General features: G+C 42.8%; 1 protein-coding gene across 6 annotated transcripts in view; it reads right to left on the bottom strand.

Moving 5' to 3' along the window:
• Positions 1–15,752, bottom strand: part of LOC109909019 (MAP/microtubule affinity-regulating kinase 4-like) — a 52,223-nt gene extending 36,471 nt beyond the window's left edge. For 4 of the 6 annotated variants that reach the window (XM_031795929.1, XM_020507867.2, XM_031795930.1 and 1 more), the window contains exon 1: positions 14,750–15,752. In XM_031795929.1, coding sequence (XP_031651789.1) covers positions 14,750–14,797 — 48 coding nt within the window. In that variant the 5' untranslated portion in view covers positions 14,798–15,752. The remainder of the gene's footprint in view (positions 1–14,749) is intronic. The other 2 variants (XM_031795931.1, XM_020507868.2) reach the window with 2 other exon arrangements.
• Between the last annotated feature and the right edge of the window lie 3,094 nt (positions 15,753–18,846).

Here is an 18,846-nt window from a genome sequence, read left to right as displayed (position 1 = left end):
GAGACACCAACACACACGCGCGCACACACACACGTACACACAGTATACTATCATAAATGTGCAATGCATATGCAAGAGCATAAGCCTTAACCCCAGATCAGGCGAAACAGAGCATTTGGTGCTGCATCAGACTACTCTTGGCAGAGCCCTTTCATCCCCTCCCCATCCCTCTCTCTCTCCCACCCTCCCTGCCGCAGTCCGGTTTATCACTCCTCTCATCCACCTGTTCCCATGTCGTGTCCCTCGCTCCCACAGGAAAGAGGAGAACTCCTATTGGGCATCGCCTCCGACCGAGCCCCTATGTCCCGCCTGCATCCCCATCTCACTGGGCGTGACAAGCCCTCAGTTAGCCCCCTCCCCTTCATCTCCCCCTCCCCCAAAACAAATCAATTAGTCTCCCTCTCCTTTCCACACCCGACCCCGATCCCCTTGTGTCTAGTGTTGCTATCTTTCTCTCATTTTCAGCCAACCTCACAATCTGTGTTCTCTTCCCTCCCTTTTCCATTTGACCCTTTCAAGGAGAGCCCATCGATTCTCTCTCTCCATCCAATTGCCACGTCAATGTATTCAGATAGTGGGATGAAGTCTGAGGGCAGAGGGCTGGGTACGAGATGAAGTCGCTGATGCATACATAGACAGACTGGGGGGCAAGACTAGAGAGACATGAATGTGTGTTGCAGCAGTTCAACAGAGCAGGGTCACAGACAGGTCTTGGAGGTGAAACTGAACACCACAACAATAAAAACGTGAACATGAAAAAACAAGTGACTATATGCATGTGATTTTTACTTGTCTGTTGCAACAACAATGTTCTGTGTGGGCCATGAGAACCCTGGAGGGTGAAAGCCAGAATAATCAAGTGTGAGAGATTGGATCCGTTTGAGTGTAAACAATAGGGAATGCATAGAATCGCAAATGTTCCACAAAATAACATTCAACCAGCTGAAATAAATGGAAGGTCCTGCTGGATCAAACCATAATTAGTCATAGTCAACTAGAGAGAAAGAGATACAGGTTATGTCATAGCACGCAACTATAACTACAACAACAGGAGGTGTGATATGATAACACCAGTACACCCAACAAGTATGCCATTCTCTCACTACACCATCTTCTTCTAAAGGGGTGGCAGGTAGCCAAGTGGTTATAGCGTTGGGTCAGTAACCGAAAGATTGCTAGATCGAATGCCCGAGCTGACAAGGTAAAAATCTGTCATTCTGCCCCTGAACAAGGCCCAACCCACTGTTCCTAGGCCATCATTGTAAATAAGAATTGGTTCTTAACTGACTTTCCTGGTTAAATAAGTAAAGGAAATAAAGGAAGTACAGAGCTGGTAAACAGAGAGAGAATTTCAGGGTCAAGGCTACACCTCCTAAAGAAGAAAGTTGTCATGACCCAGTCATGTAATGGCAGCCTGGAGGCACACTCAGTTTCCTGTGCATCACTGGGTGAGGCCATCCCTGAAATACTAGGTCTGTATGGCAACCTACAAGTTATGTATTCAGGCCAATAAAAGCCTGTAGCATAGGTTAGCATGATTGCTAACCTATATAAGTCATTCTAATAGGCTACATGGCAATCTCTACCATTGTAGACAAATGTGAACCACTTCTGTCTGAGTAAGGCTGGACAGTGCCTGGGGGCGGTTTGTGTCTATCTTTGCATCGGATCACATGACTGGTGAGCGGCAAAACAATAGGAGGCTGTGCTATGGGTTGAGGATGGGTCAGGGTTTCAACATCCCGTCCTTACACAATGCCACCTCCCCTCAGACTTCCTCTCTGTGCCTGTGATGAAAGTTTTTCAGGCTGGATATGTCCATAGAGTAGAATCTCAATATGATGGTATAGGAAGTGTTACAAAATCTATGTCCCTTGTACATATGCGGATAGTTGGAATGTCTCTGTTCATAAATGTCTGATATATAGCCTAGCTAGCACCCATCTAACTGGAAGTTGTGACCGTAGCCAGCGTCTTACTGTCCTGAAGAGCACGTGACATGCCACACTGTCACACGTCATACACTGCTGTGCAGTGTTTCCTGGACTGGTTGACAAGGAAATCCAGCTTGGTTAAAAAACAGAGTGAGAATAAGACAGCATCCAAAACATATTATCCCAATAGAACCAACATTAGGCTACTTTATTCATTTGCTACTAGCTACATTCGGACAGATCTTTTGCTTTGTCGTGCAGAGGTCAGACACTGAGCTGGTAAACTGTAGTTCTTCTGCCAGTATCAATCCTCTTCAATAATTTTTAGCTCTACAGCAGTTACATTTCAGTACATTTTCACATAAAACTTGCTTTGCTGTTAATCCAGAGCGTTTACTGAACTTTAGGCAAATCCTGTTGTGTTGGTTGGGGGCAGATTAGTTTGCAGCAACGACCTAACATGCTCTATTCTCTGGGAGTCCCAGACAGTCTGCTCACCTGCCTGCTAGTGAATTCTACAGCATGACTCATGACTGAATGAACTCTCCTCAGTCAGTCCAGTCGGTAAACTACCACTGTGGTTTTTACCAAAACCATGAGCAACACAGCTGAGAAGCGACTGGGGATAATGGCTTCAGAACACTAGAGACACAGCCACTGCAGCCGGTGTGGTTCACAGCACAAGTCTCAACTTGGCGTCAAACAAAACCTTGAAATGTAAAGACCATATGCTTATGGCAAAGAACACTACAGCAGGAAAGGTCCATCCCCTCAGGGCTTGGAACCTAACCAATACAATGTTAGAAGAAGAACTGAAAATATGGATGTCGATTATGGCAGCCCCCCGCACCTCTCTGATTCAGAGCGGTTGGGTTAAATGCGGCAGGCAGGGTGGCAGGGGAGCCTAGTGGTTAGAGCGTTGGACTAGTAACCGGAAGGTTGCAAGTTCAAACCCCTGAGCCGACAAGGTACAAATCTGTCGTTCTGCCCCTGAACAGGCAGTTAACCCACTGTTCCTAAGCCGTAATTGAAAATAAGAATTTGTTCTTAACTGACTTGCCTAGTTAAATAAAGGTTAAAAAAATGAAATGCGGAAGACACATTTCAGTTGAATGCATTCAGTCGTACAACTGACTAGGTATCCCCCCCTTTCCTTTCCCTAAAGCTATCATCAGGATCATTCAATCCTAAGTATATCTCAGCAACCGAAGAGGTGAGAAGTCTTTCCTAAAGGTATTTGTATGAAGAGCAGAAGAGAATGCGGGTCAAACTTGAGTAACAATCTGCCTCTAAGAGTGCCTGAAGCTTTCTCGTTCAGTACAACAAATATGTTCTAGAACAAAATGGCCTTACAGACAGACAGACAGACAGACAGACAGACAGACAGACAGAGAGAGTATATCTCGCTTTCAAAGCAGGAAATGTTCCATCTCTCATAGGATTAAGCCTCTATACAAACTAAGCGAATAACAGATACAAATCTGGTCATGTTTTATTAGTAACAGGTTTGGGGAGTTGCACTCACTGTCATTTAACCCATTAATTAAGAGTGACAGGACAGACTCCCTCCTTCCTTTGAAGTTAATTTGTATCATTGCAACAGGTCTAATAATCCCCCACACTCATAGGCACGTGCTAGTGCACACAAACACACATCAACAAAGGCAGATGAAAGGAGGGAACTGAACTCTACCAGCAAGCACTACTGCTTATTTATGTTGCTTTTTTCTTCCTGTGTCGGATATCCCTCTCTCTTTCTCTCATCCTCTAGTGGACACAGAAACAGGGCGCCATGGCTCTCTGGTTTCACACACATACGACACACAAACCAAACACACACAAGTTCTCAGTCAGGTTCTCTAATCGATGTATCTTAGAAGCCTGAAATGAATTTAACTGATGCCCTTATCCAAAGCCACTTACAGTGCACTGCACAGCCTATACAATTCATCTATACGGCACTGCCATATGAAACAGCCTAAACACCAGCAAGAACACAGGAGCACTGGCTCAGAGAAACAGGGCCATTAGTCTTCAATAGGAAAGTAAATTTTACTACAGTGTGCAATGTGTGAAACCAGAACATAAACTGCTTTCACTAGACTGGCCTAACACTGTAAGCCTACCATATCGCTTAGCTTTTCCAATTGTGCTCTGGTCATAACCCCACACAGGAAGCAAATACCTATCTGACCTTCTGCTGAAGACCCTGCTGATTGTGTACAGAACCTCGCTTAGTTTCATACATGAACAAGGCAGATGGCCCATGGGCAACTCAAGCACAGATTAAAAAGTAATGAATGGCTCCATAGGGTCTGCTGGGGCTAAGTAGCAGGACTAAGGTCAGAGATATAATGTAATTAACTGCCCTAGATTAACCTGTAGAGCAGATTCACTGTCTCAGTCTCCCTCTGTTTACATACACTCTCACAGTGGCTAGACAGAAGAGGTTTGCATACTCTGCCAGATCATTTTTTCACAATTGACACTTGTGCTTCCATTTTCCTCTCCACTTCATTATTTTTTTGTTGTTGTACTTATTACCCCTTTTCTCCCCAATTTCGTGATATCCAATTGATAGTAACAATGTTGTCCCATCGCTGCAACTCCCGTACGGACTTGGGAGAGGCGAAGGTTGAGAGCCATGCGTCCACCAAAAAACACGGCCCTGCCAAGGCTCACTGCTTCTTGACACACTGCTCGCTTAACCCGGAAGCCAGCCGCTCCAATGCATCGGAGGAAACACCATACAACTGGTGACTGAAATCAGCGTGCATGCGCCTGGGCCGCCACAGGAGTCGCTAGAGCGCGATGGGACAAGGACATCCCGGCCGGTCAAACCCTCCCCTAACCCGGACGAAACTGGGACAATAGTACGCCACCTCATGGGCCTCCCGGTCGCGGCCGGCTGAGACACAGCCTGAGATTGAATACGACTCATGGACTCATGACTCTACCATCTACTGCAGGGATCATCAACTAGATTCAGCCGCGGACCAATTTTTGCTTGAGCGGATGGTCAGGGGTCCGGATCATTATAAAATAAATATTTTTTGACTGCAAATTGACCACAAGAAGCCTCAACAGATATAATATTTGATAAAACATAATCATTTCAAACCTTGATTACATTTGGGAACATTGTCCGACGTAGGGTGCCATCTTTCGGATGGGACGTTAAAACAGGTGTCCTGACTCTGTGGTCATTAAAGATGGTGCTTACTGTAAGAGTAGGGGTTTTCACCCCGGTGTTCATGGCCACCTACTCATCCCCCTCATTCCTAATAGGTATATATCACTCCTCACCTGATAGCTGATGTGTGGTGAGCGTTCTGGCACAAAAATGGTCGGCGTACATCACTGAGGTGGGTGCTACACATTTCCCCCCTCAGTTGGTAGAAAAGTGCTATATAAATCCAATCAATTATTATTAGTGGTAAACGATCAAATATGTCTCTCTATTATGCATGGGAATACTTGGGAAAAGATTTCCAAATTAAAATCACTTGGAGCTGATTTCCTGGTGTTTTAGTCTTTTATATCCAACAATGAAAATGTGAAACAAATAACGAGTAGCGGTCGAACACAGGAGTGGAATGCTCTAGCGTAGCCTAGTCACTCTGGAAAGCCACAGTAGGCCCAGGTGAAACAGCTGTCTTATGTGTCGCTAGGTAACCCACTCAGCTAGGGCTGGGCAATATGGACAAAATATCACATCACAATATGTTTCGCGGTATGGCGGTATTTTAAGTTTCTGAAGATTACAAGATCTTAATAAGTTCTAGAAGTAGTGAATGACCCTAGAAAGGCCACACATTATTTCTAAGTGATTTTATTGGTCTTTCTTAGTTTTGATTGTTTTATACTCAACTAAACTAGGACAACATTGACAGCGAAAGTCAAAATGTAGAACTTGCATTTATTTAGCATTGTTTCAAAATACCTTTATAGACGGTATTGTAAAAATCCATACCGGTATACTAGTCTCCACGATATACAGTATCGCCCAGCCCTTTACTCAACCCTGGAGACGCACAGGTAAAGTGACACCAGAGTGCAACGGTTACGTAACAGTGCAGAGAGCTGTGTGCTAATGTTCTTGAAGCAATTCAAATAGACACCTGTCCTGACAGCTTTCCAAATAAACCAGTTCAACACAACCAAAAACTAGCCTGATACTTAGGCTTGCTTGGTCATATAAATTGGAGTAAGTCAAGTTCCTTTCTACCAGACGATAGTCATCTTTACCAATATGAGCAGGTCATGTATAGCCCACCATTGAAACGAGGTTCTGTTCAATGAAATTCAACAGACTGTGAACATTCCTACGTGACCTGCATGGCTCCAATGGGATTTGAGGAGTCCTTTCCATTTAGAGACAGCCAAATCATGAATCCATCAACGCAAGGCCACACAATGGCTCTGTTCTGTGCCACCAGGAAAAACCTGTTCATTCATTCAGACCTGCATCTGGTTGCATTATACAGGCTTGTGAATTATTTGCAAAGGGGCCATAAACTATTGACAGGTAAATACAACAAAAAGTTTATATGCAAAATGTATGACTAAGAGTTTGTTCACAATATGGAGGGTTATTTGTATTTGGGCCGAATTTGCAAGCTGAGCTGGATAAGAAATGTATAGAGGTAAGTAAAGGTACTGATCAAAACAACAGAAACGGGGCCTACATGGACTCCATTCACGGGACTGGCTGGGCAACTGGAGAGTGAGAGTAAAGGTCCCTCTACCAGATGGTGCTGATAGAAGCGAGAGAATGAGGGGCATACAGAGGATGTCACAATGCAGGGGGGTGCGAAACTGTACCAGCGCTAAGACAGCATTAGTGGCCTGACTCATAACGACTTGGATCCCTGAGACATGCTGGAGCGGGAGGTGTGAAGCAAGTGCGATTATGCAAATCTCAAATCTGGATGACTAATCTGTGCCACCATGTGTGTTGTTAGGTTTATTATTCAAGTTATGATGATAGAGAGATAATAATCCATTGAATAAGCATCATTAGGCTGACCTACATAACAAATTCCTTTGCTTTACAGACATGGAATTACAATGATTAGGCTTACACAGATTGATGTACAAGGATATAGGAAGACGTCTTACACAAGGGCACCACACAAGTGAAACCCCACTTGGAGTTTGAACATCATGTCATCTTCTGGTTAGTAGTCTACTTCAATGTGTAGGCCTATGATCTATTCGAGCAGAAAAACTCATGTGAATATTGAAAATGGTGGTTGTATCAACTGTTTACTGAGCCAAATATGCTACCCTCAATAAATTCTTCATTTTAGGCCAACAGCCTCACAGGTCTGGTTTGTTGTTACCAATGATTTACCAAAATCTTAAGTATATAAATGCCCCGTCCCACCCTACTGTGCACATATCCTGATACACTACGTCAACCTGCACGCAACACATTTTCACTCTCCCACACACCCCCAGGCTGTCCCAGGGAACGAGACCGAGGAAGACGATACAATCTAAAATAATTTTAATTACAGATGGGGCTTTCTGGGAGGTATGGCGCGAGCAACATGATAGGAGGAGATCGGTGTGGGCTTTCTCATTTTACGCCACCACCTTTCACTCAGCATAGATGTCAAACTGGGAGGAAAGTGGACTGGGAAGCAAAGCACTCCTGGGTTTCCATGGAGAGATTTCAAACAAGAGGAGCGTGTGACCCAGTTGACACCAAGAGCAGGTCAATCATTTCGATCCCTGACCTGCAACATTTCTGTCACATAAAGGACAACCAACATGTGGTTTTTGTTAAAGGGCCAGTGCAGCAGAATATTGGATTTCCCTGTGTTTTACATACAGTTGAAGTCAGAAGATTACATACACTTAGGTTGGAGTCATTAAAACTAATTTTTCAACCACTCACAAATTTCCTGTTAACAAACTATAGTTTTGGCAAGTCAGTTAGGACATCTACTTTGTGCATGACACAAACAGATGCTTCACAAGTCCTCAACCGGCAGATTCATTAAAATTACAGTGAAGAGGTGACTTCGGTATGCAGGCCTTTTAGGCAGAGTTGCAAAGAAAAAGCCATATCTCAGACTGGCCAATAAAAAGAAAAGATTAAGATGGGCAGAAGAACACAGACACTGGACAGAGGAACTCTGCCTAGAAGTCCAGCATCCTGAAGTCGCCTCTTCACTGTTGACGTTGAGACTGGTGTTTTGCGGGTACTATTTAATGAAGCTACCAGCTGAGGACTTGTGAGGCATCTGTTTCTCAAACTAGACACTCTAATGTACTTGTCCTCTTGCTCAGTTGTGCACCGGGGCCTCCCACTCCTCTTTCTATTATGGTTAGAGCTAGTTTGCGCTGTTCTGTGAAAGGAGTAGTACACAACGCTGTACAAGATCTTCAATTTCTTGGCAATTTCTCGCATGGAATAGCCTTCATTTCTCAGAACAAGAATAGACTGACGAGTTTCAGAAGAAAGGTCTTGTTTCTAGCCATTTTGAGCCTGTAATCCAACCCACAAATGCCAATCTTCCAGATACTCAACTAGTCTAAAGAAGGCCAGTTTAATTGTTTCTTTAATCAGAACAACAGTTTTCAGCTGTAATAACATAATTGAAAAAGGGTTTTCTAATGATCAATTAGCCTTTTAAAATGACAAACTTGGATTAGCTAACACAACGTGCCATTGGAACACAGGAGTGATGTTTGCTGATAATGGGCCTCTATACGCCTATGTAGATATTCCATAAAATATTGCAGTTTCCAGCTCCAATAGTCATTTACAACATTAACAATGTTGTATTTCCGATCAATTTGATGTTATTATAATGGACAAAAAAAAAATAGCTTTTCTTTCAAAAACAAGGACATTTCTTAGTGACCCCAAACTTTTGAACAGTAAATAAATCACTGACAGTGTCACCAGCAAAGCACCATCACACCTCCTCCATGCTTCACGATGGAATCCACACATGCGGAGATCATCTGTTCACCTACTCTGCGTCTCACAAACACACGGCGGTTGGAACCACAAATCTCAAATTTGGACTCATCAGACCAAATGACAGATTTCCACCAGTCTAATGTCCATTGCTCGTATTTTCAGGTCAATCGGGTTCAATTCCAGGCTCTGGCTGGGCCACTCAAGGATATCTCTGTACTTTGCTTTATTCGTTTTTCCCTCAATCCTGACAAGTCTAAGCAGTCACTGCCGCTGAAAAACATCCCCACAGCATGATCCTGCCACCACCTTGCTTCACAGTAGGGATGGTGCCAGGTTTCCTCCAGGTGTGAAGCTTGGCATTCAGGCCAAAGAGTTCAATCTTGGTTTCTTCAGATCAGAGAATCTTGTTTCTCATGGTCTGAGAGTCTTTAGGTGCCTTTTGGCAAACTGTCATGTGGACTGTCATTTGCCTTTTACTGAGGAGGGGCTTCTGTCTGGCCACTCTACCATACAGGCCTGATTGGTGGAGCGTTGCAGAGATGGTTGCCCTTCTGGAAGGTTCTCCCATCTCCACAGAGGAACTCTGGAGCTCTCTCGGAGCGACCATCAGGTCCTTGGTCACCTTCTTCCATTTAAAAAATGGAGGCTACTGTGTTCTTGGGGACCGTCAATGACGCAGATTTTTTGGGGGGACCCTTCCCCAGATCTGTGCCTCGACACAATCCTGTCTCAGAGCTCTACAGACACTCCCCTTTGACCTGATGGCTTGGTTTTTGCTCTGACACACACTGTCAACTGTGGGACCTTATATAGACAGATGTGTGCCTTTACAAATCATGTCCAATCAATTGAATTTATCACAGGTGTATGCCAATCAAGTTGTAGAAACATCTCAATGATGATCAATGGAAACAGGATGCACTTGAGCTCAATTTCGAGTCTCATAGCAAAGAATCTGAATACTTACAGTTGAAGTCGGAAGTTTACATACATTTTAGCCAAATACATTTAAACTCAGTTTTTCACAATCCCTGACATTTAACCGTAGTAAAAATTCCCTTTTTTAGGTCCGTTAGGATCACCACTTTATTTTAAGATTGTGAAATGTCAGAATAATAGTAGAGCAAATAATTTACTTCAGCTTTTATTTCTTCCATCACATTCCCAGTGGGTCAGAAGTTTACATACACTCAATTAGTATTTGGTAGCATTGCCTTTAAATTGTTTAACTTAGGCCTCCCGAGTGGCGCAGTGGTCTAGCAGTGCCACCAGAGACTCTGGGTTCGAGCCCAGGCTCTGTCGGGGGCTGGCCGCGACCGGGAGGTCCATAGGGCGCCGCACAATTGGTCTAGCGTCGTCCAGGTTAGGGAGGGTTTGGCCGGCAGGGATATCCTTGTCTCATCGTGCACTAGCGACTCCTGTGGCGGGCCGGGCGCAGTGCACGCTAACCAGGTCGCCAGGTGCACGGTGTTTACTCCGACACATTGGCGCGGCTGGCTTCCGGGTTGGATGCGTGCTGTGTTAAGAAGCAGTGTGGCTTGGTTGTGTTTTGGAGGACGCATGGCTTTCGACCTTCGTCTCTCCCGAGCCCGTACGGGAGTTGTAGCGATGAGACAAGTTCCTAACTGCTAACAATTGGATACCATGAAAAATGGGGGTAAAATAAATTAATAATAATTGTTTAACTTGGGTCAAACGGTTCAGGTAGCCTTCCGCAAGCTTCCCACAATAAGTTGGGTGAATTCTGGCCTGACAGAGCTGGTGTAACTGAGTCAGGTTTGTAGGCCTCCTTGCTCACACACGCTTTTTCAGTTCTGCCCCCAAATGTTCTATTGGATGAGGTCAGGGCTTTGTGATGGCCACTCCAATACCTTGACTTTGTTGTCCTTAAGCCATTTTCCACAACTTTGGAAGTATGCTTGGGGTCAGTGTCCACTTGGAAGACCCATTTGCGACCAAGCTTTAACTTCCTGACTGATGTCTTGAGATGTTGCTTCAATATATCCACACCCTCCTCATGATGCCATTTATTTTGTGAAGTGCACCAGTCCCTCCTGCAGCAAAGCACCCCCACAACATGATGCTGCCACCCCAGTGCTTCACAGTTGGCATGGTGTTCCTTGGCTTGCAAGCCTCCCCTTATTCCTCCAAACATTTCTCCAAAAAGTACAATATTTGTCCCCATGTGCAGTTGCAAACCGTAGTCTGTCTTTTTTATGGCGGTTTTGGAGCAGTGGCTTCTTCCTTGCTCAGCGGCCTTGTTAGGTTATGTCGATATAAGACTTGTTTTACTGTGGATATAGATACTTTTGTACCTGTTTCCTCCAGCATCTTCACAAGGTCCTTTGCTGTTGTTCTGGGATTGATTTGCACTTTTTGCACCAAAGTACGTTAATCTCTAGGAAACAGAACGCATCTCCTTCCTGAGTGGTATGACGGCTGCGTGGTCCCATGGTGTTTATACTTGCGTACCAGTGTTTGTACAGATGAACGTGGTACCTTCAGGCGTTTGGAAATTGCTCCCAAGGATGAATCAGACTTGTGGAGGTCTACACATTTTTGTTCTGAGGTCTTTGCTGATTTCTTTTGATTTTCCCATGATGTCAAGCAAAGAGGCACTGAGTTTGAAAGCAGGCCTTGAAATACATCCACAGGTACACCTCCAATTGACTCAAATTATGTAAATTAGCCTATCAGAAGCTTCTAAAGCCATGACATCATTTTCTGGAATTTTCCAAGCTGTTTAAAGGCACAGTCAACTTAGTGTATGTAAACTTCTGACCCACTGGAATTGTGATACAGTGAATTATAAGTGAAATAATCTGTCTGTAAACAATTGTTGGAAATATTACTTGTGTCATGCACAAAGTAGATGTTCTAAACGACTTGCCAAAACTATAGTTTGTTAACAAGAAATTTGTGGAGTGGTTGAAAAACTAGTTTTAATGACTCCAACCTAAGTGTATGTAAACTTCCGACTTCAACTGTACATGCATAATTGCATTTGGGGTCACTTTTGATAATGGTGTTTTCCACTAATGGAACATTCATGCTTACAGACTACTACCAGGTGCGCATTGCTGCGCTTATAATGTGAAGAAATAGCCTAATAGTTTATTAACATTTTAAGCAAAACGTTCTGATCCGTTGCGTCAGCCACATTGCATAAAAAAGTTTTTTTGATGCTAGTGGTTGTAATAATTTGGGCTCTATCACATCCCACAACCGTACCAGACTATGTTTGGAGAAAAAATATATATTGCACAGAATAGAATAGGTTGACTTCTGTACTATGGGAGATAGTAGATTGACATAGCCTAGTGCTTTTGCTGTTCGTTAGGCCTACTCATCTTCTTGGCTGACGAAAAGTAAATGTGGACAGTTCTTCAAATATCTTCAATATTGTCACGCCCTGAACACAGAGAGCTGTTGGTTAGATCGGGTGTGATTAAGGGTGGGTTATCTAGGGGAATTATATGTCTTATGTTGGCCTGGTATGGTTCCCAATCAGAGGCAGCTGTTTATCGTGTCTCTGATTGGGGATCATATTTAGGTAGCCATTTCCCCATTGTGCTTTCAAGCAACTTCTTTCAAATAATTTGTGTCATCATGCAGCCTTACAATGTATTAAAAATCAAAACATATAGCCCAACATTTGTAGAACAACTAAAGTTACATTAATAACTCTAAATGAAGCATATAGGAGTACCTATTTCTTTGCTAGCCGCTCAACACAGAATAGCCGCATGAGTGCACTCCCTCAAATTGTTTTGAGAAAATGTTTATTTTATTCAGCTTTGTATTCTTCATACTATAAAATAATATAAAATCATGCCATGGAATTATAAGCAAACTTTGTCTGCTAAATGAACTAGTGTAGCCCACAACCATTTGGCATAGCCACATAGGGACAATTATGCTATTCTTTTTTTCTGAAATAGGCTTTTCAAAGATTTCTTTAAACTGCATTGTTGGTTGAGGGACTGCCCTGTAAGTAAGCATTTCACTGTAAGGTCTACCTATACCTGTTGTATTCGGCGCATGTGACAAATAGCATTTGATTTTGTTTTGACTAAATTTTCTTCATATCATGCTTCTTTAAAACTGTCTTTGGGATTACAGACTAGGTCAGGCAAGGACAGATTGAAAATGTCACACGTGCCAACTGGTCTGTGCATGCTTTGAGAATATGCCCTGATATTCCGTCTGGCCTGGCAGCCTTGCGAGTGTTAACCTGTTTAAAAGTTTTACTCACTTCAGCCACGGAGAGCGAGATCACACAGTCATTTGGAACAACTGGGGCTTTCACACAAGACTCTGTGTTGTATTCCTCGAAGCGAGCATAAAGAGGTTGTAATTAAGAGAATCATCTTGTCAAAAATGTACTCTCGTCTAGTCGCTTGATGTGATGTAAACAAACAATGGAAGTCCTTCTGGAAGTCCGTCCTTTCTGAAGAGGACAGCAAGCATGATCTGCTTCATGAATGTCTAGAAGATTTCTATGCCCTTTCTTTTAATAAAACATTTTTTTAAACAATGTAAGCTCAGGTCATGTATGGTAGTTGCGTAATATTATCCTAATTTAGCCCTGCACCCACACCAATCAACCAACATCCTGACATGCCCTAATATTATGGATGAGGGTGGGCACAGCAGGGCTAGACAGACCCTACACCTCTCCGATATATCCACCTGTCAAAAATGCTTTGTCAATTCAACTCAAATGCTTTTGTAGTGAATCTATCTGCCTTTGATGGTGTCACTCTTGCATGCCATTCCTTCCAGGAAGGACCAAGTCAGTGGCATGATAATGTGAGACCTGCTTAGATATAGGATTTGAATGGATATTTATTGTAGCAGAGGATGATCAACAAATAAAAGCAACAACAATCAGCAGAACATAATATGCTATGTGGGCGTGGCATAATATAATTGTCTATCTATCTATTGTTCGTCTATGTAATAAAGAAATAAACTGGGGCCCGTCCAATGTTGTGATCAAAATACAGGGTGGATTTTCACACTTCTAAAAGTGTCTGGCCGAGGATCACTGTCAGTAAACATATAAAACGGTCTAGCTTTAAAGGGAAAGGGGGATACCTAGTCAGTTGTACAACTGAATGCCTTCAACTGAAATGTGTCTTGCGCATTTAACCCAACCCCTCTGAATCAGAGAGGTGCGGGGGGCTGTCTTAATCAACATCCACGTCTTTAAATGCCAGTTATCCGTCAAGAAGGTCTGTGCAAAACTGGTGAGCAACTTGTTATTTAAGCTCTGTTATTCTACAGCATTGATACTGTACTGAGCAGACTAGACTCAAGCCAAACATCTCCTTCATGATTGACGGGAATTAGAAGAGGTATAGAGCTTTTCTATGATGATTAACAGAATGTCCTCTTTTCACCAATCCTAAAAAAAAAGTGTGTGAAGCAAACAATGAAACCAAAGTGACATATCTGTGCCTGGGAGACTGTATACAAGCCTGCCACTGCATTAGCTAGGCCACATGTGTCACATTGAATTGACATATTATTACATACTGGTATGACAGTGTTATAGATGTATCATTATTGATTTCCAGACTTTCTAGGCGCAGCATGTGCTCTCTCTCAAAATTATGGGTTATTCTGTTCACTTGAACAAAATGTACAGAGTGAATGAATGATGGTTTAAACAGCAGTGCAAATAGGCTACAGCCAGCCAGCAATCAATTATTGTATCGGTTTTATGCATCCTCCTGTCATTTTTTAGTACGTTGATATGTCACCTAGCTTGATTCCATGCCACTGTTCCATTTAAAGGGTGTAATGCACATGACAGTCAGACCCCTCCACAAAAGATTATACAAGACAATAAAATGTATTAAATACTTACGAGGTCCGATTTCCGCTCGTTCCCAGGTAGTGCTGCACGAGAAGACATTGTCCCTGAGGTATCCTTTCTATTAGGCTACTTGGTTTTTATGTAGGTAACAGTTATATACAGGATTATATTCTACCGAAGATAACGGTCGACATTGGCCGCTCCACCGCCTAGCCAGTGTTCCAAGGCAATAGACGCCTTTCCTACCGGCAACCCCAGGTTCGAGAGCAGTGAGACAGAATTGTATCCTCAAATAATAATTTTCATTGTAAAAAGCCAACACCGAACACGACAATTGTCTAGAAAACTGTCCGAATAGCCTTCTAGGCTATCTACTTCATGTTTGGTTGATCCTTCATGTGAAGAAAGGCATCAATGATATACCTCATTCTGGAAATAAAATGAACCCAAAATAGGTTTCTTGTCACTATCGCACCATTACTATACTAAAACCATTTTTTGAAAGCAATTATGTGTTTCCAGTGATGAATGTGGGTGTATGTCAGGAACAGAGCAGTTTGTTATATCCGATAAAAAAAACAATTGTCAAAACAAAAAACATTGGTCAGGTAGCCTGCGCGTACCACGACCATGGGTGGATGTCTGTCGTTGAAAAATATGTATTTTTGGGGGGGTGCCAAATAATGCTCGCAAAACCAACCACTCCCAAGGCAAAACACTGAACGACTTAAGCCTAATTGCCAGCCCACATTTCATAGTTAATTAATAAATAATTAACCGTCAAAAGAAACAATACAACGACATGACAATTGCGGATAGAGCATCGGCGAATGTACTGTTACCACCTTTCTCTTTCTGCACGTGATGGACCACTTCCTGAAAAAGTAGCCGTCGAATAACACTCAACGTTCGAAAAATGATTTAACTTTGACTCTCGCAGATATCCTACATAACTATCAGTTGTAACATTTGCCTACAGAAAACGGCATCTCCAAACTGTATGACAAGAGTAAGAGGGAAGAACATCAAGAGAAATAATAGGCAGGGCTGCGTCGGTGGCTCAGTTACACACCCTTCCCCCATATTCTTAAAGAGACAATCCCCCCATTCATTCATTGGTAGAACAGCAGTTACCAGCACCAGCCACACGTCAACCACGTTGGCAAGCAATATTCTGTACAGTAATGTCATCACTTGACGCTGCAGACAGCATCTCTTGGGCATTTGACAACAGGGGCGACAAATGGGTGATAGAGCAGTGTGTGAAAGTGAGTCACTATTGAAACAGTGTGAACCTGTGGAACACACGTCAAACTCTCTCTAATCAGCATCTAGTCCCTCAGCATCATTAGGCAGTCATTTGGGACCAAATCATTTGGGAACCACTTTATGTGGAATTTTCAATACTCCTAATGGGGTATGTGCGAAGGCAGGTAAAGTGTGGGCGTCAGATGATGCTGCTCTTTCCATGTACCATGGAGAGAGCCGAGACATGATTGTAAGTGATGTGTGCACACGGAGCGGGTGAGGGTGATCGACCAGGGCCCAGCCCCACCACTGCAACCCTGGCTGACCCTGAGGAACTGAACACAAACCACCTCCAGTCAGGTCTGCTGTCCAACAGAGCCTCCACTGTCTGACTCAAGACTCTTGGCAAATCTGATTTGATATAGCTTCATAAATATTATTAAAAAACATGCATACTCAGTGTAGACATATACATCACATGGCAACATGAACAGTATCAGCTGTTATCCAAAATGCTTTACATATCCTCAAATGGAGGAGAGTTACAAACTACTGAAACTTCTCTCTATTCCAGTTGACCTACTGTATTTCAGACCTAGTCATCTCAATGCTCTAATTACAGCTGTTGGAAGGCAGTACCATGGCCAACCCCCCATGCCTCCCACTGCATTAATCTCTAATCTGGCAGAGATTATGATGTCTGGAGGCACATTGGAGGCTATGTTCTGCCCTTAATCAAGTGTCTGTCCAATCCTGACTGTCCCTGAACCCCAGGATGTTGTTGTTCAAAGTTTACAAATACCCTTTTTTGTGAACAAAATCAGGCAATAGAATCATTATTATATTTGATGAGACTTGGCTGTAATTCAAATATGCTTGAAGATGTTGTCCAACTGTTAATATGAATGCAAATTGTTAAAGGAATCAAATAGATACAAATAAAGACCATTGATTGTATAGATTATGGGTTTCAAGAATATATGGGCAACAGAATAATGCATTGGTTAGGTTAACATTGAAATAGGCAAGAGTGGCATTTTTTAGAAATTATTTTTTTCTAATATCTCATATATAGTTATCATACTTTTGCTTGTTATGTTTACCTTGTTTGCTCATCTTGTTGGTGAGAAGTTGCAATGTCATCCTGTTTGCTCTCTGTGCTGTGTTGCAAATTATGTTAGGTTATAGAGGGCCACCTAGTGGAGTAGTAGCCACATCACGGCCAGAGGCATCCTTATTACTGTTGTGATGGCGTCATCTTGTGGTTGTCAATGATTCTGTTTTCTTTTACTTGTTATGTGGTGGCAGTGTTTTGTTGCATCATCAGCAAACCCCCCTTTTTAACATTATAATTGTGACATGGTGATCGCCTGCTGTTTTGAGCCTGAAAACCCTCTTCCATTTGTGTAGTCTATATAAGAGAGAGGGTAGAGTGCAGCATCAGGAAATCAAAGTACTTCCAGTCTCCGAACTGGTGTGAGTTTGAACTGGAACCACAGGGAGGCCTATTCAAAACAGCCGGGGAAGCACATTGGCCTACAGTACTTTAATCTTTCATCCTTGTTTCAAGTTTCAACATTTAGAATAACCTCTTGCCACATTTTGGGTCACAAATTGAATTGTCCCACTCTCTACCATTACCCTTTATGTCTGCATCTATTATGAGATCAAGTTGATCACAAAATGCTTAAAAGGGTGAAAATGACCAGAGCCACTCAAAAAAGAGCCTGGAAAGACATCTTACAAAAAGGTCTCACTTTCATCTAGCATAGCTTACTTGCCATGCTTCAAGGCTCTCAGATATATGCTTGGTGATTGAAACTGAAACATATAAGGAAAAAATAAATAGGAAGTGAATCAACTGAACAGACCATCGCTGCATTCTCTCTCCATCTTACTCTCTCTCTCTTTCGCTCTGTCTCTCTCACTCTCTTCCTTTCGCTCTTCCTCTCACTCTGCACAGTACATTACTATGTTATAAGTTATCAGATAATTGTTTACAAATACTACATTTCCCATCAAAATGTGTGTGCCTTTTGCATTTTCTACATGAGTGGTTCCCAAACTTTTTAAAGTCCCGTACCCCTTAAAACATTCAACCTCCAGCTGCGTACCCTCTCTAGCACCAGGGTCAGCGCACTCTCAAATGTTTTTTGCCTTCATTGTAAGCCTGCCACACACACACTATACGATACATTCATTAAACATAAGAATAAGTGTGAGTTTGCTCGTGAGAAGTGACAAAGAGCTCTTATAGGACAGGGCACAAATAATAATCAATAATTTTGCTCTTTACGTAGCCATCTTACATATAAAACCTTATTTTTTCATCAAAACTTGTGGATAAATCACCACAAGTTTATGAGAAGGGTGTGCTTGAAAGTATGCACATAACTCTGCAATGTTGGGTTGTATTGGAGAGAGTCTGTCTTTTTCCACACGCAGTCTGTGCCTGTATTTAGTTTATGATAGTGAGGGCCAAGAATCCACTCTCATATAGGTATGTGGTTGCAAAGGGTATCAGTGTCATAACAGCGCGATTTGCCAAGGCAGGATACTCTGACCCAGACTATTTAGTACTTTGCACATATAACACACTGTGGCTGGGGAAAGGCACTACTCCCAATATAAGTGAACACCAAATCAATGTAGTTCTCATCATATTTGCACCTCTATGAGGGTCCAACGTCCCTGTCGGTTGTTCAGTGCTTTCCCAGGTAAGGGGGCAGTAGCTCTTCAGCTGCATCAGATTCACAACTGTCAGTGTCTATGCTAGCTGGGCTAACAACAAATGTAGAATTACTGATGCTAGCATTGGATGTGCTCGTGGAAGCAGAACAACTTGTGTCGTCGACAGGCGCAGGTGTAGTACTGCTGGTAGTAGCAGTACTACCAGTAGA

Source organism: Oncorhynchus kisutch, linkage group LG18 (genome assembly GCF_002021735.2).
Source record: "Oncorhynchus kisutch isolate 150728-3 linkage group LG18, Okis_V2, whole genome shotgun sequence".
NCBI classification, from domain to species: domain Eukaryota; kingdom Metazoa; phylum Chordata; class Actinopteri; order Salmoniformes; family Salmonidae; genus Oncorhynchus; species Oncorhynchus kisutch.
The sequence above is the reverse complement of the archived record's forward strand: the minus strand, read 5'-3'. Positions and strand labels throughout refer to the sequence as shown.